This window comes from Crocodylus siamensis, chromosome 11 (genome assembly GCF_052110815.1).
Source record: "Crocodylus siamensis isolate JL-2025a chromosome 11, ASM5211081v1, whole genome shotgun sequence".
In the NCBI taxonomy this organism is placed as follows: Eukaryota; Metazoa; Chordata; order Crocodylia; family Crocodylidae; genus Crocodylus; species Crocodylus siamensis.
The window spans coordinates 24,846,466-24,870,524 of NC_143405.1; the positions used below are offsets into that span (position 1 = coordinate 24,846,466).

Genomic DNA, 24,059 nt, shown 5'->3' on the forward strand with positions numbered 1-24,059 from the left:
GGGAAGATAAACCATAATAACTCCTTATTCCTATGATCAGTGATTTTTTTTTTTTTTTCCAGTCCTAAGACCAAAGGGATGCCAAGCTGCTGCAGGAAGTTTTTTTGCGGGCCAAGATGCGGTATAATTGAGAGAGATGACCCCTCCACCTGCCAGGGCAGTTGGGTCCTTTGTGAAAGCTGAGATGAAATAGTAGAACACGTCAGTCTTTTTTGACATCTTAAAATTTCTGTGGCAGGGAGTTCCACAATCTAACTGAAATAACCAGCTGTCATGTTCTCCTGGTGTCCAATATTTGTGTCCCCCAAAGGAGAAATTGAAAAATTCCAGTTTGCACATTACCATGAGCAGAATTTGATCACTTAAGACAGCTCCATGTTCAAAGGGCTTTGAGTAGTTTAGCAGTAGGGTGACCATATGTCCTGGTTTGGCCGGGACAGTCCTGGATTGTGTAGGTCAGTCCTGGCCAGTTGGTTAAAAGTCTCTGGCTGAAGTCCAGTGGGGAGGCAGAGTAGCATGGTGCACCAGGCAGGCACTGCTGCTGCTTTGCAGAAGCAAGGCAGGCAGACCTGGTCACCCTATCTAACTTGCCATATCTGAGGTCCCTACATTCCTTGCTCCTGCACAGTGGCAGTGGTGCCTGCCCTCCCGCCTGCTTGGCACATCATACCACTCTGCCTCCCTGCCAGATTCTGGCCTGGGACTTTTGACCAACTGCAGGACCAGCCTACCAAATCCAGAACTATCCCAGCCAAACCTGGAGATGGTCTCCCTATTTAGTAGTGTCAAGTGTTGTTCAGTGGCATCAAATGAATGGGACTAAAGAGCTATACTTGGGGATACATCTGGACAGAGGCTCTCAATCGTGGCAAGGATCTGGAGAAGGGAATGGGGAATGAAACTGTCAACACAGCACAAAGAACCATCAAATAGGGAACTGCTAAAGGGGAAGGCCCAAACCGATCATGATTGTGTTCCTTTAGAAAGCCTAGGTTGGACCCCAGCTGGAACAGGGCAATCTCAGGGGTGCGGATGCGTAAGAATGTTTTGGTGAAGATGCATCTGTTTGCTGAATCCATGGTGCTCATTATACCTCACCTGGGCTCTTGTCCCTGTCGTACTGGTTATCGTCCCATAGTACTACTTAAGAGAGCAAGTGTTCAGGGGATGCAAGGGTGATGACTTAACGAAGAATTAAAAAAGCACAGAGCAGGTTTTCCCATTTGGAAGGACATTGGTCGATTCCCAGCTGTTTCTCACCAGCAGAGAGTTAAAGGATAGAATTTTAAATTACAGAGAATATTTCTTGCCTGTTCTCTATCCTCAGTCAGCAATCGCTAGTTGGTCCTCATTGCCTCCGAGTGAGGTATGTACCTGTCCATTAGGCATATGGGGAGTGCACACACAGATGTGTTGGTGTGTATAGGGTCAACCAAAGAGGAGTTTATGGCCGAGTCAGGACTTGAACCTGGCTCTCCTGAGGCCCAAGCCTGCCATACCACCTAATCATCCTTCCTTGCTAAACAGGGGCTCAAAGAGAACTGCATTGCACCATGAGACCAAGTTATGTCTTATAAGTTACTGGGTAAAGTGATGGATCTGGAATAATTCCAGATACTTGGCCCTCTTTCTGGGGAGAAATAAGAGGGTCTGTTTACAAGCAGGAAGGTTGAAATGGGTCTGATGGTGCCAATGGGTCTTGCAACTTTGCTGCATTTGATGCTCCTGAAATTGACCACTGGTGTGGTGGCAGCTCTGATTTTTCTAACATCCACACAACCGGTTATTTGGGAATAGCTGGAAATCATCATGACTGTGAACACACTGTTTGGGATCCAACAAATTAATCCCTGAGGCTGTGGGTCAGGCAAGGCAGAGTGATCTGCATGAGCACACGAGTTACAAGAAAGCGTAACATGTAATTTAGCTGGCAAGGTCTGCAAATAAGCTGCTTTAATTGCATTTGTTGTTTTCTTCAGGGTCTGTTGTTTGAACACTGCTTAATAAGACAGCAACACTAATATGGAGGCTTTAATTGCCTCCATCCCAAAGCAGTGATAAGCACAGGCCAAGTGCAATGTTCCCCTGCAAGATCTTGCATCAGCTTTTTTCTGAGATAAGCAGGACTCCAGCAGCCCTCCACCCTTCCTTGCTTTGTGGTGCCTGTGTTTAAAAGAGGTGACCTGGCCCACAGCAGGGGACTCTGAGCTGGTACATGTGGGGGAAAATGAATGCATTTACACTAGGCATAATTAAACCTCGGCAGGCAGAGGAACAAAGTGACAGGCACAGTGTGTGCTGGCTGGCTCAGACGTTCCCACACTGAGGTGGGCTTTGCAAATGCCTTCCCTAGTCTTCCAGCTTGTCTCTTTGGAACAGAGCTTTTCATAGCAGGAGCAGCAGGGGTAAGGCAGCAGCTGAGATTGGAGACGGATCACTGACAAAAGCCAGGGAATCCCACACTGAGGGAGTGTCACAGATTTGCCCTGGTTTCCAAATTTTAGTGCATCTCTAGCTCTGTGGCTTATTCCTTTGCTGTGTGTGTACTGTGAAGGGTAGCAGGCATGGTCTAGTGGGCAGGATGCTCAAGGCTTGGGAGACCTCAGTTCAGTTCCTTACTCTGACAGAATTGCTGGGATATGAGCCACTTCACCTGAGCAGCACTGTCTCCATTTCCACCGTATACAATAGGGTATCAGTACTGCTCTGCTTTACCTGCAGGAGGTGGAGGGGAATGCAAAGGAGGGATCACTGATGGTAAAAACCACTTTTGAGGCTCACAGATGCCTACAGAGATGAGAGCCTATTGTGTTAGATGCACTATGCCAGCAGGACAGGGAGGAGCAGTTCTATGCCAAACTTTCCAGCTCCTCATAACCTCCAGTCTGCAAGACAGAGGGCCCTGGCTCGAAGGGACCCATTTTCAGAGTGGGGTCTAGGTCACAGTCCTGGATGCTTCAGGGACATCCGGAACTTGAAGCAGTTCATGGTGCTTCTGGTTAGCATAACTGTGAACTGACTAATTAGCCTTGGTGTGGTGTAGCGTGAGTGCAACTGTATTATTCTAAGTTCAGGAACTGGCCCCGGGAACCTTTTCACCCTAGAAGCATCAGAGCTGTTTCCACAGCACTACACAGCATTGTGCAGCTGCCTCCTGGCAGATGCAGTGGGCAGTGCCTGGCACTCACTGGTCTGGGACAGAAATCCCATTTCAGAGGATCCTCGGACACTGGGGCTGTCACAGCTTTTCAGGTGCTGGGCGAGCTACCAGCCCTTTTATGGGCATCCCCAGGGCGAGCCCTGGAAGACGGCAGGAAAGGGTGGTTCCACCTGACTTCCTGACCGCGCTCTCAGGAGCTGGTGGTATGTCCGGTTCTCCATTCCCTTGTGTGGTCACTAGGCATTGTTACACGGCCAAGCTCCCTGTGCTGCACTACATCTTCCCCCTCACTCCACTTTTCCAGAAGTTTGGCAATTGCTTTTTGCTGCATTTTTCCCCTTCCCAACATTGGGATTTCCTCCAGCATTGCATGCATGGTGCTTCATTCCACTTGACTGGCTGAACTGACAGGTGTTACTGTGCACCTCTTGCCCTCTTTGTGTCCATACCACAAATGCCTGCCCAGGCATGGGGATGACTGCACTACCCAAGGAAGTAAAGATCCTGCATTGTATTGAAATTAGCAAGGATTTACTGATAATGCAAAGCAGCAGTCATCAGGAGAGATGGGGGCTGGCAAAAAACCCTTTCCTGCTTTTCTAAAAGTAAGTTTACAGGGCTTTTAATCTTAGAATCCCAGAGCAAAAGTCAGTTCATGTGGTGCCAAGCATTGGGTGCCTGAGATTACTGAGAGAGGAATTTTATTTGCCCTTCATCTGGTTAACAAATTGCTTTCAGGCCTTTGTAGTACACAGACACAATGGTTAAACAGCCTTCATAGGTGGGGGGTTCCTAATCTAGAGACTCGGACTGGGCTGGTTTAGTTTTGGTATCGCATCTGCCTGTAAACTACTTATTACATTAAACCTGCCATCCTCAGGAGCATGGGTACATATGCAGGGCCAAAATAGCTGCAGCACGTGGCGCAGCCCCAGCCCTGTCTCCAGGTTCTACTTCCTGTTTTTGCCTTGAGGTGCAGCGTTTCCGGCTGTTTTTGAGCAGCCAGTTTACAACAGCCTGACTGTAGCACGCAAGTATTTTTTTAAATAGAAGTTGATGACAGTGCGCTAGCAGGGGGAGAGCAGGGTGGGACTGCATCCTTTTGGACGTTGCTTGAAGCTCAAGGACTTAACAGGTGCACAGGCGCACATCCTCTTCCTGCAGGTGTACTTGTTTGCTGGATCCCAGGCTATTGGGATTGTACCAGCTGCTGTTAATCAGCACTAGTTCCATCAACTTCAGTGTTGGGATCAGTCCTTTGGGACTGATCTGTTTAGCCATTGGTGCTGGCACGCTCTCTGGTAGTGGTGTTATAAGACTCTTCCTCTCTACTTTAGGTTCCTTTGTGTTTGGCTGCCTTCCTCACCTCCCGCTTGTATGGAACATGGGCCATTTCCCATAGGCTAGCATCTCTGAACTGCGATTCTCAGGGTCCTGCTTTCTCCCTTCTAAGGTAGCAATGTGAATTGAGAGTTTCTTCTTCCTGGTTCCTGTCATGTCTGCAACAAAACTGTAGCTTTTACCCAAGTGGTTGCAAAAGACCAGAACCAGACAGGAGGTTAGCCAATCCTGCCTTCAGAGGGATTTGCATCAGACCTGCGTTTTTGGCATTTGAACCTTCCCTGAGACTAGAGGGAGCAAGCTTAAAAGATGCGTCTGCAGAGCATCTTTATGGTATATGTGGTAATGATTTATCTAGGAGCCAGATACCTGGGCAGTAGGAGTGATCAACAGGATGCCTGAGCTGTAGCCAAGCTCTTATATGCAAATCCCACTTGGCCTGCAGTGCTGTCAAGGTAGTCAAGTATTCTGCCCAGGAGGCCCTCACCTGGAGCAGAACTGCTCTGCATGGCAGGGTCTTCCTGGGCTGAGCTGGGTTTTCCCATGGGAGAAACTTTGCACTTGCCCCTGGCTTCATTAGTGGCTGTGCTCTCTGTTACATGAAGGACTACCTGAAGATTCATTTTGCTCCTAAGGCTTCCATTCACCAGCTATTGAAGAGGAGAAGTCTTTAACACCTAACGAAGGAAATGCTATATTAATTAGTGTGGCAGGCAGACTAGGAACTCTCCTGTGGAATAGGCATTAGATGATTTCCCCATAGATGGCTTTACGCTGTGCAAATTACCATGTCATAAAACAGTGCTGTGGACTCCCCCGCCATTCCCCAGCCTGCCCTGACTCACTTTTGCCGAGTTGCCTTTGGTCTGTGGGTCTGGGGAGGAATCCAGTATCTCCAAGCTTAGCATAGCTCTTATCAGGTTATAGTGCCACAAATTCAGCGATTTAGCCTGGTCTAATTAGCTTAAAGGGCACATGTTTATAATAACACAGTTTAGCAACAGTGCTGAGGAAGTGCAGTCTCGCACTGACCTTCCAGGCAGCATCTGTGCAGGGTGTGATTTAGCATTTTGAGGCTCTGCTGCGCTCCCTTACTGGTTTTTGGACTTGTTCCTCCAGTTGGCCACACTCTTGTTGAGTTCCTGGTACCTGTGGTGCTGCCTGGTGCCGGAACTTGTTGCTAACTCCTTTTAAAATGAGAGAAAAGACTGGTCCCACAAATTGTCTGGAAGGTGTGTGTTCTACAGACCCTAGATGCCAAGCTATTCTAGTTGGCTGCAGCAGATGTCAGGTCATCTCCCTGCAGAGCTCATGGAGATGGGCTGGACTGACCGTACCACACACCACCAATATATGATGGTATAGTACATGGGTGATGATCAGAGCAGCCTGGATATAGTGCCATCTCTTGAGTAGAGACTGCTGAGGATGGGTGTTCCTTCATACCAGCAAATTTGTGGATGAGGCCCCAAGCACTTTAGATCTGTGTACTTGAGCCTTACTGTGGGGAATGTGCAAAGCTCGTGCTTAGTTAAGGATGTCTTGTATTGAGAAACCTTGACTCCTGCGTGTGCTGCACACAAATCTTGTGCTGTTGCTCTCTGAGGCTGGTAATTTTTTTTTCCTTATAGAATCGGAGCCTGCCTTTGGGAGGATGCACCATTCTCTGCTCCTTTTCCCACTTGGTCCAAGCAGGTCTGCACACTGACCTGTATTCCTGCAGGCTGTGTGTGGGGCATCCTGTGACTCCTGTCCTCTGGTCCATAAGGAAGAACTGCATGCCTCCTGGGGGGAAGGGGCATGGGGTGCTTGCCAGGGGGCACAGTTTTTTCATTACAGTATTTCTGCCTTCAAGAGTGCCCTGCCTCTCTCCATCCCAGCCCTTTGCCCAGAGGTACCTCCCCCTTCCTCCCAGAATGCAGGGTTTTGTTTGCTGACTATAAATGGTACGGAACTATAAATTGTTTCAGCTCTCTCTGTGGTTTGTTGCCATAGTGATGAATACTTTCCTTTCTCCATTTTTTCCTGAGAGCTGTGTCATAGTAATGCAGCTCCATAGTCCTGATTAGCTGAGAAGGGGCTTGGTGGGGTGTTGAAGAAAGGGAGAGAGGCAGCCACAAGCTCTAGGAAAGCTTCAGTTGCACCTACTCTACCCAGCCATCAGCAGTAAACCTAAGGTGTTGTTGGCACCATTCGCAAAGCCAGAGTTCCTGGACCTGCCCACGTGACTTGCTGTTACAGGGATGCATCTGTGGCTTTCGTGTTTATTGTACTTGGCTTCCAGCTGTGGTAGCTTGTGGCTTTCTCAAAAGCTCTGCAAAGGGTTAAAATGGTGAAGAAACTTGTGTAGCTAGCTCTGACTCTTTCAAGGAAGAAAAGCTCTGCATGGTAATGCAAGAAGTTGCAAACGTTGGTGCAAGATGTGTATGGTCCCCCAGGACTGCATATCCCAGTGTGCAGTGCCTCACCTTGGCCACAATGCCTTGCTGCACTGCATGTAGTTTGCCTGGCCTGTGACCCTCCCCTTCCCCTTGCTCCCTCCCCTCAATCCCATCAAATGGAGCTGCCAGCTAATATTAATGAGAGGATCCAGCTTCTTGGAATTTAAGCTAGTAACCCTGCCCTCCTCTCTGGCCAAGAAAGCAGGGCATTAGGGGGACTTTGGGCACGAGGATTAAAAAAAAAAAAGATGTCAGTGATAGTTTTTTTTTACCAGTCCTTCAATCCTCACACCCGTGTCAGAGTCCCCATGGAAGGGATGTTGCATGATCTCCTGCTTTCCTTCCCCTCTCCTGTCTGAGGCACTTGCTCTGTGCAGTGATGTTAAGAACAGAGGCCTGATGGTTCAAATGTATCCTGTCATGTTTTTCTTGCTGTGCTAATACCACCCCGTCCCCCTGTCTTGTGCTCTCTCTGCAGCTACCTGAATGACTTGGAGAGGATAGCCAGATCAGATTACATTCCCACCCAGCAGGATGTGCTGAGGACCAGGGTGAAGACCACAGGCATCGTAGAGACTCACTTCACCTTTAAGGACCTGCATTTCAAGTAAGTTCTGAATGCAAGACTTACTGGCCACATCACTGACTTTTCTGGTGGCCCTTGGGTTGATTCTGCTCCACCCAAGAGCACTTCCTAACTCTCCCTGGGGACCCGGTAACCTGCCAGGCCACCAGAGTAATTCTCAGTACAGATTGGCCATGTTTAAGTCACAGCATCTTAGTCTGGAGCCCTGCGGTGTGTCCTCCTGGCTGCTCATTCAGAAGCTAAAAGAGACCCATTTATCACTTTACCCTGCTGTGGACAGGGAGGAAGGTTGCAGTGTAGTTTTAACTATAGACGTGTAGCTGAAACAGAGCCGAAGCTGGCTTCCCCATGCCTCCTGTAATTCTGTGCTTCTGATGGCAGGAGAGACCTCTAGAGTAAGGCTCTATACAGGATGAGGAATCAGGTGGCATTTTGGAGTAAACAGCTGCAGCTCCAGTATCTGCATTGAACTGTGGGTTTAATCTACTTTCTGCCACTGACTTGCTGGACATTAGGCAAGTCACTCTATTAATTTTGTGCCTCAGTTTCCCCCAACATGGGGAATTTAATGTCACAGCTATGTTTAGCTGGTTGGGGAAGGGGTCAGCATCTAGCTGATTCTTTCTACAGGACTTTGAGATCCTCCACTGAAATATGGTAGAAAGGGGCAAAGTGTCTACAAGGGTGATACGGCCCCTGGCACATCAGAGAAATGGGGACCATGGATGCACCTATTAGAAATACTGCTTTCTGGAATGTGGGGTTGTGATGGGGAATTGCCCTGGAGAACAGAATCCACACCCTTTTATTAGGTAGAGGTGACATTGGGGTGCTCTTTGATCTTCTGTGATTTCAGATTGGTTTTGGTTCTGAAAAAGAGATCTAGTGTTGGGGTGCACTGGCAGAGCTGCTGAGGGGGAGCCTGTACCTGAATAGTTATGAGTGCAGGAACCCAGAATATGATAGCAGTAGAAATGCTGAAATTAGAGAAGCTGCTGGCTTACCAGGGCAAAAGTGCATTGGGAGGGGGTGGCATACAGCAGGTCTGGGAAGCAGAGCCATGAGAGCAGTGTGTTGCTACCCAGTGCTGCTCTTCAGTTTTCTCAAGTGCCAAATTAACCCATAAAATAGAAATAAGACGCATATATTGGCTCTCGCTTGGTTTATATTTTCACTTCCAGCTTTTAAATTTGTGGTTCCTGTAGCTAAATTGCCTTCTTTCCTGAGGGTCTGCAGACCAGCTCTGCAGGTGATAGTCTATGTGTGCACAAGCCCTAGCTGCCGACAGCAGGTGGACTGAAGCAATCTGTGCTAGCTAGCATGATGGCAAGCCACAGATAGCATGGTGCCTTACTTCTTCATTAGCACTGCAGTGAGTCTGGCAAGTTTGAAGGCCGGATTAAAAAAGATCTGACTTCTGGCACTTGGCAGCACACCACAGGCATACTTGCTAGCCTGGTAGAGTGGAACCTGCAGGAAAACTGTAGGAAAAGTAAACGTTCCCCTGAAAGGAAACGCCACCATCAACCAAAGATTGTGGAAATGTTTTTGAGAGCAGATGCACTTTTTTTGTTCTTTTCCTAACCCTGCAGCCCAGGTCACCAGATACAGTAGAACTATGCTTTCCATAAGTATACAAAATGCTGCTGTCTAAGGACACTTGTCACTTGGCTGAAGCGTGAGGAGCATCAGCTTGCTAAAAGCATAGGATATTGCCAGCTTAATAGTAGCTTTCAGGCTGAAAGTTTTGGCACCATTCTGGCTGTAAAGTGTAACCCCTTTGTCATTGCTCTGGACCCTTTTGGGTATCGTTACCGCTAGGTAAGTCTGCCTTGCTCCAGTAAGTAGCCTGGAAAGTAAATTCTGAACCTGAGTCAACACCACCCATACAGCTTGGGATATGGGTTTCAAGCCCATTCACTAAACATGGTGCAGGCATGCACAGCTGGACATGCACGGGAAAATCCAGCTTTTCATGGTCGGAGTATGGAAACAGAAAGGGAAAGGTTCATTCAAGGTCCTTGTTGAACTAACCTGTGCCTTCACAGAAGCAAAGCTTTACTCCACTCCAGAAGAATGGATTTTGCTGACAAAACTTAGGAGTATAGACTAAGCCAAAATGATTTGTATGAGCCTCGCAGAAAGCCAAGTAGAGCACGGAATTGAATCCAGGCTGCCTCAGTCCCAGGTCATGGCCCAGCCGGTGGACTTAACCTCTCTGTGACCATTGGAAAGACCAATTAAGTCTTTTCTTTTGATACAGTCTAGTCATCCCCTCTGCTCCTTTGGTGCATTGTAGTCAGAACAAGACTAAAATTGAGCATGAGGGTCTAAAGACAAAATACAAAGTGCTGCTTTATTTCACTAGCACTCGAGTCCATTTTCAGGGCTGTGCTTTTTTGAGGCACTTAATTCAGCGGTCAGAATTGCATGCGACCTCCTTAAGGACTTTACTGGCACTGAATAAATCTGTTAGCAAGTTCTACTGGGATGACGTAAAATGATTAACAGAAGGGTCGTTTTAACAAATAGCAAAATCCCAAGCTGCTACCTGCTGAGTTACTTATCCTAATTTAATGAAATTACTTTGGATCCAAATATCTCTTCCTGAATTGATATGAATCTGTGTTGCTCCCATAACACCTTGTTATTCACTAATAACATTTTGGGGGCAATTGTTTTACTTAAAAATGCAGGTTTTGCTTAACTGAAATATTTTGTAAATGTATATCTTTCACTGGTTTTCTTTTTCCAGTTTTGGAGGAAAGTATTCTGGGAAACCATTTTATTTCAATATTTTTTTCCATTAAATTATCAACTTGAAATGGCAGTTGGCCTTGAAATATATTTTGGTTTAACTGAAAAACATTTTAAAGAGCTCAAAACCAAAATATGTAGTTTTGACCCAACCGGTTTGCATTTTGGGTTGCCCCATTTGTAAAAAAGATTTGCTTTGATGGACCTTTGAATTTGCTTTTGTATGGAGAACAACTTTTCATTCCAGAGAGTGGAGGATACAATTAGGGGATCATCTGTTTTGGATTTTGTCCTGACCAACAGGGAAGAATTGGTGGAAGATGTGAAAGCGATGGGTAACTTTTAGAGGAAGTGATCACAATATGATAGCATTCCTGAGACAGGGAAAGTTTGAGGTCAGCAAAATTAGGATGCTAGATTTCAAAAAGGAATTTCATCTGACTCGGAGTTAATAGGCATTGTATGATGGGAGGATAGATTGAGGGATAAAGGTATCTAGCAAGGCTGGGAGCTTCTAAAGTGCACGGTACTGGAAGCCCAACTAGAAACTGTCCCAACATGATGAACACACAAAAAGAAAGGCCAACATGGTTGCACAAGTCTCATCTAAAATGTCTCAAATGCAAAAGGAAAGCATACAGGCAATGAAAGAATGGGCAGGTCACCCAGAAAGCTTACTAGGAACTAGCAAAAACCTGCAGAGACAAGATCAGGAAGGCAAAGATAAAGAACAAGCTGCACTTGGCAAAGGAAATTAGACAACAAGAAATGGTTCTATAAGGATGCTGGCCAGAAAAGAAGGACCAAGGAAGCTGTGGGTCCTCTTTTAACAAGCTGGGGGAACTCCTAACCAAAGTAACTGTTGAGCAGATCTGTCTTTTTTGTTTCTTTGCCTCAGTCTTTATAAAAAAATAAGCTGCAACCAGCTGCCTAATAAGGACTATCTCAATAGGAAATGGGGCAAATTGAGGGATGGTCAGAGAGCTTTTCTTGGATCTGAAAGAATTCAAGTCATTGGGGCTGGATGAACTTCATTTCAGGGTACCGAAGGAACTGGGAGAGGAGATCTTGGAGCCTTTGGCAGTGATATTCATGAAGTCATGGGAGATGGGTCAGGTACCAGAAGACAGGCACAGGGCCAGTGTAGTGCCCCTCTTTAAAAACAAAACAAACAAAAAAAGAAAAGCAGTACCTGGGGAATTAGCCTCACCTCAATACCTGGGAAGTTACTGGAGCATATTCTAACAAAGGCCATTTGCAAGCATCTGGAGGAGGACAGGTTGATCAGAAGCAGCCAGCATGGCATATCTGTGAAGAACAAAAAGTGACAAACAGAACTGGTCTCCTTTTTGACAAAGTAATTGCTTGGGTGGATGAAGGGAATGCTGTAGATATAGTGTATCTGGACTTCAGCAAGGCTTTTGTCAAGGTCCCACGTGACCTTCTCATAAACAATGTGAAGAAATGCAGGCTGGATACAATTACTACAAGGTAGGTAGATAACAGGCTCAATAGCCACAAGCAAAGGGTAATGATTAACAAGTCCATGTCACAATGTAGGAGGTTTGAGTGGAGTCCCACAGTGGTCTGTCCCGGGTCCGGTGCCTTTCAACGTGTTTGTTAATGGTTTGGGTGCTGGCATAGAGAGTTTCTTGAGCAAGTTTACAGATGTCATGAAACCAGGAAGGATTGTGAACATGTTGAAGGATGTCAGTGCAATGTGGAAGGATCTCAACGGATTGGAAAGTTGGGCTAGAGCTAACAGGATGAAGTTCAATATGGACAAATGCAAGGTGCTGTGCCTCAGAAAGAATAATCAAAAACACAAATACAAAATGGGTGACACTGGTTGGATGGCAGCACTATGGAAAAGGGCTTGGGAGTCTTGGTAGATCTCAGACTCAGTATGAGTCTGCCACGTGATGTAGCCGCACAAAAGGCAAATGTAGTTTTGGGATCCATCCATAGAAGCATTAGGTGCAAGACGTGGGAGGTGATAGTGCCTCTGTACTTAGTGCTGGTTAGCTTGCACTTGGAGTACTGTGTGAAGTTCTGGGCTCCATGTTTTAAAAGCATGTGGAAAAGTTAGAGGGTCTAGAGGTAGACGATAAAGATGATAAAGGCCTTGGAAAGCAAGTCATACGAGGAGAGGCTTAAGGAGCTAGTCATGTTCAGCTTGCAGAAAAGGCACTTAAGAGGATACATGATAGCAGATTTCAAATACTTAAAGGGCTGCCATAAAGAAGGAGGAAAGCATTTTTTCCCTCTTGCTGCAGAGAGGAACATGTGGATCAGTGGCTTGAAGTTGCAACAAAGTAAGCTTTAGATTTGGATATCAGGAAAACATTTCTTCACTGATAGAGTAGTGAGGCAATAGAGTAGACTGCCTAGGGAAGTTGTGGACTCTCCATCACTGGTGGAGGTGTTCAAGAAGAGGTTGGGCAGTCACTGGTTGTGTATGATCTAGGTGTAACTATGCCTGTGTTCTACTGTGAGTATTTCCCATGCTTCTAGACTTCGCTGGTTGTTCCCCTCCCACTCCTCCACCCCCTTTCTCCTACATGTCAGGGTGTTTTGTAAGCTTTCCCCAGAAGCATTGTGTATTGGCTACAGCCAAGGCTGAGAACTTCAGCTAGGGTGTACCAGTGATCCTGCTGGGAGCAACAGAGGTTCCTGACTAGAGGGTCTTCCTCCTCTGCTCAGGGCCAGACTGATCACCATGCTTGGGGGCAGAAAGGAATGTTTTCAAAGGTTATAATGGTTTTTTGCCTTCCTCACTAGTAGGAGGCATAGCCCTCTCTCCAGGATCTCCTGAGCAGAGCTGACCCTAGGGGTGTGTGGGGCCCTGGGGCATATCAGCCTGTGTGTGTGTGTTGTGCGGGAGGGGAAAGTGACATTGAACAAACCCAGCCATCTGCCATCTCCTTTTGTCCTGTTTCCATAGTCAGAGAGCAGTTTTTCATTCTATCAAACAGGATGTTTCAAGTGCCTTGGCTCATGATCCTGGATGTGCCAGCTCTCAAGAAGAGTTGCACCTGAAAAAGTTATCTAACAGAAACAAAAGACAGATAAGAATTTAGAAAATTAATATTTTCGGCACCCCGTGGGCCAGATAGAATGGCCTTGTGGGCCAGATCCAGTTCGCAGGCTGTATTTTGCCCACCCCACCTTAGAATATGAAAGCTCATTTATGGTCTTTTCCTTTATTTGCTTTTTAAATGCAGATGTTCAGGAGAAAAACAAAGTCCCTGGTTCAGCTTCTGTGATTAAATTCCAGGGATGAAAAACTAGATTATCCCCCAAAGAATTCTTTCCTTGCTACTCTAGGCGCTCTGCATCTCTAATGTGATGCCACTCAGGGAAGCAGTATAAAAAGTGTCAAAAGATTTCCATTTCCATTTTTTTCCTGCCTAAACTAAAATCACATGCTGGCCTAAGCCCCTTTCCAGTTTACAAGTCTTCGCACATGGTCATACCAAATGATGAGGTCAAAACAAGTTTCATATCCTGCATTGATAGCATACTTCAGTAACAAGGAGCCCTGGGAAGCAGAGTGGAGACTTGGCCTAGGCAGTGAGGCTGTTTTTGTGTTTAATCTGGTGGCAGTGAACTGCACCAGCTCATTGTGTTACATGTACAGGGAGGTCTACAAGGAAGAGGGTGCCCTGTAGTTGGTGAAGGAAAGGAGCGCTTCCAGAGGAAAAACTCCCTGCCTGTTTTTTTATTACCGAAGTGTTGGTGATCTTTGCTTTTGAGATGTTGCATAACTGGATATCATATACCCTGAAGAAGAATGCGTTGCTCTTCCTCAAGTCATGTTAAGGTGTGATGTCCAAACTGTGACTTAATTCCTGCTGCATCCTGTTGGTTGGTGAATCCTGTTGGTTGGTAGATCCAGTTGACTCTAATCAGAGTATAACGGGTGGAAGTATCTTGTGACCCAGGACTAAAACCCAATGGACAACCATGCTTAAGTGATATCTACATTGTTGCTTTTTAGATGTCACAAACTGCAAGCCCCAGAAATGCCATGGATTTGAATCATGGAACCACGGAAGCAGAAGGGACCTTGAACATCATCTAATCCCATCTGCCTGCACACACAAACAATTCACTGCTCTAAAACAGTCTAGCTCAAAGTCTGCTGAAGTCAAAGAGACTTAGTCCTTTCACAGGCTTGTGTCATCTGTGGGTCTGTGTTGTTCAAGGGCAACTCAGTTCTTCCGAGGCACTCTGAGAAGACAGGCAGTGTAGGAATCCTGACTTGTTTCTGGTTTGTTCCTTATTGAATTTGTTAACTTTTCAGGAAAGATGGTGCTTCCTTGCCAGTTTACTTTGCGTTGGAGACCCAAGCGGGGCTTCTTCCTGGTCATGCCTAAGCACAATGAAACTGTATTGCCAAAAGGTGTTCTCAGTGGCACGTGTGCCATCTTGCTGTACTCTGCATTGTGCTTATGTCCCAACCTTTGTTACTAAAGTGGCCATGGCCATAAATACTCCTGGGGAGATGATCTGTAGGAAAGAGCATCTTCATTTCTAGCTTCTGTGCTCACTGCTAGGGCTAGAGTTCCTTCACCAAGCAGCACCAAGTGGCTGGCAGTGCTGTGCCATGCCATGCCCAAGTTCTTGTGTATGACCTGGGAGGTGAAGTGCACGTGTGCTGAGCAAGTTCTTGCTTGGAGAAAATCATGTGATATTGGATAAATCATAACATCCTAGTGTGAATGAGGCAGATAAGAGTTTTTATACTTGTTAGTAAGTTAGGATAAGCCTTGTGTTTCCTACCGTATGTGTACCCTAGCCATCTCCTTTTGGCCTGTCTCCATCTTCAGAGAGTAGTCTTTCATTCCATCAAACAGGATGTTTCAAGTGCCTCATCTCATGATCTTGGATGTGCTGGCTCTCAAGAAAGGTTACACCTGAAAAGGTTATCCAGTGCCAGGTTGTCCTGTCCCATGCTTAAGGTTATAGGAATCAGTGTTGCAGGCCTTGTATGAGCCTTTGAGCAGTCCCTAATGCATTTGTGAAGTCTGCTGCTGTTTTGTTTGCCAGAGGCCAACTCCCAGTAGAGAAGCTTTGGTATGTGACCATCCAACATCCTCAACATGTTGCCAGGCCATCATAGTTGCACTTCAGTGATCCTGACATGGATGTCAACTGTGTCTGCCCTTTGGAGAATTTCCAGAAATTCTCTTAATTAACATGTATGAGAACTGGCTTGCTAAGGCATTACTATGCAATAACATTTCTTTCCCCTTCCCACAGTAAATACAAGGCTTTGGAGAAAGAAAGTCTGATCCCCCTTGGTGCAGGCAGTTGTAAGCAGGTCCACAGAGAGTGTACAAATACTTTATTAATATTGCTGTAGGAAATGCATTCTGAGGAACTGTGGAGAGAGAGACTAGATAACTTTTCACCCCTATTTCTTAGGCAACTGAAATGATGAGACGAGGCACATGAAGGGCTGATCAATTGCCATGTAAAGAAAACAGATCTGCGTCCAGAGAATTGTAATACGGGCCTGTGTAGGAGTGATGTTGGAATGCAGATCTGTGAGCGCTTGTCAGCCTTGTTCTTTATTGCCACTGGTGCTGGGTGAGCATGGAGAAAATTATTCATGTATGTCATAAAAGAGCCTCAGACTCAGCCTAGAGCCTGCTACAGAAGGAGCAAAACGAAACGAGTAGGGAAGGGTTTTTGTGTCCAGAGGTGCTAGTTGTTGACTAGGACATCTCAAATTCTCTTGATTTGTAACATGAGGTAGAATCAGGTACAGTGTACTTGGCCACCTCAAGCAAGGGCAGAAAGTAGGGCGGTGCCTAGACTTTGAGTGTCTGAGTCCTGGGTGGGTAGATTGCTGGAAGCTGGATGGCTTCCAGCAATTTGCATAAGAGGGGCAGATCCATGTGCAGGTGTCAGAGCAGAACTACTTACCCTGTTGTAAACCAGGGGAAAATGTATCCACAAAGCGGGCAAGAGCCATAAATGAAGTATTCTCAGTTGGGGGTCTTGGCTCTAGAGTTGACTACCAGATATTAGGCTCATCCTAAAGGTGCTCAACCTTTTTTGTCTGGTGGGCTGGATGGGCAGTGTCTGGTCCCTCTATGGGCCAGATTTGGCAGGTGGACCCAATGTGGTGCCTGTTTTGGGTGAAGTGGGATCCCATGGTGCTGTGCAGAGGGGGAGGGTGGGCAGCCAGTCTTGATCCAGCCCTAAAGAGGGAGGGGTGTCTGCCTTGCCCCCAGCCTTGCTGAGCAGAGGGAAGGGGGCATGGACTGGCCCCACAGAGGGCAGGAGAAGGGGGACAGGAGAAGTGAGCATGGACTGCCCTTGAACCAGCCACCCAGAGGAGAGGGAACGGCCTAGTACTGCTGTGAGAATGGGGCACAGCCCACCCCGATCTGGCCATGTGGAGGAAAGGGGATGTGGCTTAGACCCCATCTGGCTGTGTAGGGGGAGGTTTGTGGCTTGGCTCAGATTCCCTATGGGGCTTGGGTTTTTGACAGTGGGAAGGGGTGGTGGTACTGCTACTGCTCCCCCCCACCCCCATTTCCTGACCCATGGTGGGTCCCGCAGGCTGGATTCCAAGGTTCCACAATTTACATTTGGCCCATGGGCTGGAGGTTGAGCACCCCTGATCTAGTGGATCTGTGTTGAGCAGCTTCTGTCACCATGGCCAGAATAGAAGACTCCACCAGGATCCTCAATACCCAGTTGCCTTGAGACTCAATGCTGTAGAAACCTGTAAGACTTCCAGACCTCTGTTTGAAACAAAGAAGGGTGCTACATGCTAGGAGTCATGGTCCCTATGGGCCATGTCCAAATTGGGACAGTTCAGCATAGCCTTGTGCTGTTCTCTTCCCAGGCCAGCTCACCTACTGGATCATGCTGTCATTGGATGTGGAAAGAAGTGGTTTGGACAGAACTAAGTCAGTGTATAAACTGCCCTGATTTGTTTCTGCTTCTGGGAGATCAGAAGGGACTGGTTCTCTCTTCTGCATTTGCTTAACATGCAGAAGCACTTTTTTGTCTCTAATAGAGTTAACCGTAACACAGAAAATATTTTGCATATAATAAACTCTGATTTTTTCCCAGTGACAGCCACACTTGCTCCTTTTCCTCCAATAATGGCCATGAGAGCAGGGAATCCTTGTCTAGTGAGATTGCTCACAGTGCCTCATATTTGGCATGGGGGATACATTTGGATTTCAGCCATCTTTGATGTTTTAATGATGTGTGAAAAAAGGCCTGAAACAGTTGGGTTTTCATTTGTTTTCAGTATCAGAAATTCAGTCTTCTCCAGCATGTTTCTCCTGCACATCTCTGGGTGGCTAGAGGTCTGGTAGGGCTGCAGTTTGTCCATCTCAGAAGATGGACAGTGGAGCAGCTTAAATCCATCTGATCACAGCTGAATCTGGCCTGGCACAATTTATTTGTTGTGTGTGTGCAGCTGTACACCAATTTACCTACATCATGGCAACCCTCCTTGTGTAGATGCACTTAAATAAGGTCAGTTTGTCATTTACTGACTGTAGTGGAACCAATATCAATTCATTAGAACCAGTTTCACTAAATTGTTTGGGGTTTTTTTGTTTTTGTTTTTTTGTTTTTGTTTTTTGTTTTTTACCCCTCTGCATGCAGCTCTGTGTGGAGATAGCTGAACATGCCAGATTTGACACCAGAGCTTAGATTTGAGCAGCAGGAAGGTCCTGCTGCACCCCCAAGAAGCTAGGATGCTATTGTGAGCTCATGATACAGTGCTGTTATTCAGAGCACTGTCTGCACCTTACCTGTGGCAGGTCCTGATAATTCCCATTTTACAAGTGGGGAAAGCTGAAGTTGATTGGCTCAGCACCATGCATCAGTTCAGCAGCAGAGCAGGGAATAACAGTCCCTGACTCTTGCTCTGCACATTCTGACAGCCAGGGGATGGGTTGCCGTGTACCATGCTCACCAGGTTAACACAGAAAGTACATGCATTAAACCAGTCGGGTCCTAATCCCTGGGACCACCTGCATGTTGTGCCATAACACTGTGCTCTAATCCTATTTAGCTCAGTGATGATGCATACGATGAGTATAATCTGCTCCAAAGCCAAGTATTTCCATCAAGCTATCTGTCCAGCAGTCCAGATATGTACAAGGCTGTTAAAGTTCCCCCTGACAAATGGGCAGAGGGAACTGCTTTTTCTTCCAAGCTCTTCTTGGCAGTGTCTTCCTAGAGATCCGTCCTTTGTTCCTGGGGTCAGAACATACTCCACACTCTTATAAGAGCTGAAAAAATGCCTCCTTGGGGGGAAAAAAGGATGCTTTCCCCTTAAGCATGTTGTAACGTCCCACCTCAAACTGAATCATTGGTAGTTTTTGTATTGGCAACCTTCTCTGTCTTAAATAGGCTTTTACCTCACGTTGACTAACTTGGGGTAAAAACATGCCTGTCTTCTTACAAGATGTACAGTAGGGAAAGGATACATTTCTATCTGCATGTTAGCTACTGCATGTTAGAACCTAATGTGGGCAAGGCAACCTGTAGTTTTAACACCTGTTGGACAGCTGAGAGAGATCCAGGGGTTGTGAGGGATGGGAGCTGCCTTAATTTGCCTTGACCAGCTAGCGCATGCTAAAATGCACCTTGATAGAAGCCTGTGAGTATTCCCCTGAGAATCACTTCTGCTTCCAACTCATTCCAGGCCAACTCTGATTTTTCAGTTACTTGTGGGAGGCGACAGCCATATGACCCAGTACAGCACAATTGAGATGCGTCTGTGCAACAGTTTGTTCCCCATGTTTGTGCTCCAGTGACACCCAGTCCCAGTTGTACAAGTGCATTCTAGGAGAATGTGGCAGGTCTCCCATCATACCTTTAAGTGCCCAGAGGGTTCATGCATGCAGCAAAGATGCATATGGCAGGGAGCATCAGGTAGCCTAGTTGCACAGATACAGGCACTAATCACGCTTAAACTGCATTGCGAGTTTGCCTGAATGGCAAAGGCAACAAAACACAGTTACCTGCTTAAATTACTGAGTACCAATCGGGTAGTGTCCTGACACGAACCATGATGAGTCATCCAAGCTGCTGAATGACTGTGGATTTGCTTATAAACTGTAGTTTGGGGAGGACCTGGTTGCAGCTGTATGTCTCATGTCCAAGTCTAAGAGTGAAGGTAAGGAGCTTGTTTCTGTTCTGAGCTGAGGGAGCCTAACTGCACCCAGCCCCAAAGTTTGTCAGCCAGTGAATTGCAATTTGGCCAGCTCCACTAATGCTTTGGAGATGAGGAAGGAGTATTTAAGTCGTATGAGCTACTTTACACAAGACTTACAGAAAGAATGATTCACTTTGCTAGTGCCTTTGAGCCTCTTAGGGCAGCCTGCAGCTGATTAACTGAGCTCTTGGTTCTGTGAGGTTGATGTTCTTTGTGGGGAAAAGTAACACAGAGAGCAGTGATTAAAACCTGTCAGAGGTCCTTCAGCCAGTCAGTAGCAAAGCCAGCTGGCTTGGAGACCTCTGCTCCAAGAACTAGGACAGCTTTCCAGTAGAGAGGTATATGAGCTCTAGTGCCATAGTGACATGGGGTGTTTGCTTGCAGGATGTTTGACGTGGGTGGCCAGAGGTCGGAGAGGAAGAAGTGGATCCATTGCTTCGAAGGAGTGACGGCCATTATCTTCTGTGTGGCTCTCAGTGCTTATGATCTGGTTCTGGCTGAGGACGAGGAGATGGTAAGTAAAGGAGAGAGGTTGGACTGGGCCTAGATTGCTCTGAGCTTTGACATACACCTGCTGGCTGTCCCATTCTGAGTGACAGGGTCATCACTAAGGGCTTGTTGCTCCAGTCGGGCATGGCTGCTGAACGGTGGGTTTTGCAGCCTTCTGCCTGATCTCTTTGGCCTCCTTTATACTCCTTGGCTGTTTCTATCCCTCTGGTTTTCTTATTCCATCTTTCCCAGCTCTCTTCTGGCTACCATTGCAGCATTCTGTCTGCATCAGAGAACAGGAATGAGCAATGTCTCTGATGTTTAGACCTGTATAGGAGCTGCACACCCTGGCAGACTCATTAGTCAATGCCTTCAGCATAAGAAACCAGGTTGTGTGCTGCCTTGCCATGTGTTCAGAGCCCAAACCATACCCAGTAGTATAGCTCCAGGAGCACTTCAGCCATCACCAAGAGTTTTTTGGCTTCATGTGGAGCCCTTACACTCAACCAGCCTATACTGTTACAGCTTTTCCTTCTGTCCCAAGCCTGGCATTCCAGAAGATGAGGCTGATGTGTTTTGGGTAGAGGTGCACCAATACATCGGTCTGGTATTGGATCGGCACCAATATAAAGAAAATTTAATGCATCAGAAATCAGCCATATCAGGCCAGTAATTTGGCCAATAAATGGCCTGTGCGTGTGCGCAGCTGCAGTGCCTAGCAGCATGGAGAGCTGCCTCCAGCTGGTAAGTCTGGTGTGGTGGAAGGGGAACAGATCAAGGCCCTGACGAGGAGGGAAGCATGGGGCTGGGGTAGGGGCTGTGCCAAGCTCTTCCCGGTGGGGCGGGGTGGGGCTGCTATGGTGAGTTTATGACTGCAGCCCTGCCCCGCCTTGCCCCGTCCTGCTGGGAAGAGCTTGGTCCAGCCCCAGCCTGCCCCATGCAGATCTGGGGGCACACGCTCCCTCTCCCCCCCCCCCCCGCCCCCCCCCCCCCCCCACCCAGATGAGCAGGCAAGCACTAGACAAGCTGCCGGACCAGTGGCTCCTGGCTGAGCAGCATACGGCAGTGGGAGTTGCTCCCCACCCCCTCCCTGCGCCCCTGGGACAAGCCACCACTCCATCCCTTGCTCCACCCCACACCTCCCTCCCCAGAGGGCCCTTGATCTGCTCTCCCACCACACCAGACTTACCAGCTGGAGGCAGCTCTCCACACTGCTGGGCTGGTATTGGAAATCAAATCAGTATTGGCCAATATGCCTCCTTAAAAAATTGGCTATAGGTATCACCCGCAAAAATCTCTATCAATGTACCCCTAGTTTTGGGAGCACACAATTTCAGGAACACATGGGCCAGCAATTGATAGCGATGGCTATGCTTTCCAAGTGCAACTGCACCAACCCCAGAAGGGAGCTCCTGCTGGATGGCTTTCCCTGCCTGCTCCAGCAGCCTCAGCCAGCATAAAGTTGATCTGAACCCTAGTAGCACAGAAACTACAGGAGGTCTGGGCATGACAAATCACCTAATAGCATTACAAACATAGAACAGCCCTTCTTTCACTTTCCAGCATCTGGCACATTTTGAAACTAATTTATCTTCCTTTTACTCTTCCTGTTTCTTTTCTCTTGGTCCACATAATGTTGATGATTAAATCCTTGTGTGCTGCTGTCTTAAATTTACCTGCTGTAACTGTTTGGCCTTTGGGAATTCCATCTGATGCGACTCGCATGCCTTTCTGGTCTGAGGCCTGCCTCATCATGAGATTCATGGCTTAAAAGCACTTAGCATGGCTTAAAACCATTCTCAGAACTACTTTTAAAACCAGTTTTCCTGAGCACTCCACTTCAAATGCAGAAGAAACATGACCACCCAGTAGTGATCACCAGGTTCAATGAACACAGGCGAGAGTGAATGAGAAGAGCTACACAACAGGTTTTATTCTGGAGTAGTAAGCAACCTGTGCAGGCCCTCTGTCCATCTCTGATTTAGTTTAACTGAGTGACTGTCTCCTAATTCCCAACTTTTGTAGTCGAAGTAAGAACATGTCCAAACTACAACCTTTGTCACCACACACCTCACTGAGATAATGCAGGTGTGAAGGCTAGCAGCAGGACCCACTGGGAAGTGGTGGATAATTGACAAGGCCATGAACCATTACAACGCCCAGGACTTCATCCTTTCAAAAGGCAGATATGCTGGTTGTTAAAGGTCTCACTGCATTCTTAAACCAGTTCATGCCATTCTGTTGATAGTGCCTGCACAATTCTCATTACCATAGCATAAGCACATCTCACCCTTGTACCAGCCTGTGAGCAGGGAGGCACCTTTATCCCCATTGGAGCAGAGACAGTGAGGGGATGTTTGCACTGCTAGTATCTCTGCCCTGCATTCCACACTCTCACCAAGCAATTGGCTGTCTTAATGGGCTGTGGGCCAGAATAACTGGACTCCAGTTCCACTCGGGCCAGGTGGCTTAGGCAGCATATCAATGGTGGGGGCTTTTCCTGTGTCTGAGGTGGAGCCAGGCAGCTGGGAGTTGCTCCCATGCTGCTACTGCCACTTTCCTCAGCCTCCTGCTCCGTAATTAGGGTGGTAGTGTAGCTTCCTGCCAGTGCAGAATTGTGCCAGGGTCAGGTAGCTGAAAGCTGTGTCCACACTGCTGCCACTTCTCCCCGACTCCCCCTTCCTTTCCCTGCTGCCAGTGGCAGGTGAACTTGCCTTCAGAAGCTCTGTTGAGCTTCAGGACCTGAGATAGGTTTCCCTCCTGGCTTGCTATCCTGCCTGCAGTGTAGATTGCAGCACCAGGAAAGAGGGGTCAGCATCAGTTCTGCAGCTTTCTGGGTCTGATTTATGGCCCTTTTTGTACCTCACTGTATCTCTGCTGACCATAATTAGAGCCAAGCACAGAAAAAGAAACAAGCAGTGGGCAGACTAATTCCTAGAAGATCTCCATTAATATTTCTAGGAGACAGTCTGCTTGCTTACTTGTCTTTCCTTCCGTTTTTTGGGAGGAAGCTGTCACAGAGTAAATAGTGAGAGGAGTCATGGCTTGTAGGAGCTGGGCTACTTGTGACATTAACCCTGAATGGAAGCCCAGGCACACCCTACATAACTTTCCTTGTCTATGGTCACGTTGGTTATCTAGTGGTGCAAGACATTTGAACCCAGATCTCTGGAAGCCCAGACTCGCGCAAGGCTATCCTTTTCTTCTGCTCTGGCCAGTTGCCTAGCTGCTAACCAGGTTCATGTTCTGAGCATGTTCTCTTCAGCACACTGAGCATTTGGTTGGTTGTCTTGCCAGAATCGTATGCATGAGAGCATGAAGCTGTTCGACAGCATCTGTAACAACAAGTGGTTCACAGACACATCCATCATTCTCTTCCTGAACAAGAAGGACCTCTTTGAGGAGAAGATCATCCACAGCCCCCTGACCATCTGCTTCCCAGAATACACAGGTAACATGTTGCTCTTTTCTGACCAGTGAAACCCAGGTGGCCATTCAGTTCCTTCATATTCTGCAAGGCTTAGGGTTATGGGCCATGACCCAACCCCACTTTGGTAGGGAGCAATAAATTTGTAGCTCTTAAGAGTTTCCACCCCAGCCTTCTCCCTTTTCCCTCTTTGGGCCACTCTTGTGTGTAGCGTTAAGTTGTGTGGTCTTTCAGGTCACAAAGCAAAGGTGGAAATGGAAGTGCTAAGGACTTAGTTGATACTTGCCCCGTGCTCATATGTGTGTGGCTTTTCTAGATGTGTTGTAAGATCTCTGCCTCTTGGTACATGCTGTGGGTGTAAAGAGGCAGCTACCAGGTAGAGGTCCAATGGCACTAAGCCAGGGTTGTGTTTATAGGCCTCACAAGAAACACCTGATTAAAAACCCTGGATGTGAGTACATAAGCAGGTGCTCAGCTGACACCCAGGTAGTATGGTATGGCTTGGTATAAGGTCTCAGTGTAGATTAGAATCAATAGGGCTCATTAAAGTCTGATGATAATGCCCTGACTTGGGAGGCTTCTGCCAGTACCAGAGAAATGGAATCAAAGGGTTGGTATGGACTCAGGTAAGCAGTAACCACAGGGAGTACCGCTTA

General features: G+C 47.2%; 1 protein-coding gene across 1 annotated transcript in view; it reads left to right on the top strand.

Moving 5' to 3' along the window:
- GNAI2 (G protein subunit alpha i2) overlaps positions 1-24,059 on the top strand; it is a 185,510-nt gene that overhangs the window by 145,909 nt on the left and 15,542 nt on the right. The window contains exons 5-7 of the mRNA XM_090021061.1: positions 7,421-7,549; positions 19,872-20,001; positions 23,274-23,427. Of these exons, the coding sequence (XP_089877187.1) occupies positions 7,421-7,549; positions 19,872-20,001; positions 23,274-23,427 (413 nt within the window). The remainder of the gene's footprint in view (positions 1-7,420; positions 7,550-19,871; positions 20,002-23,273; positions 23,428-24,059) is intronic.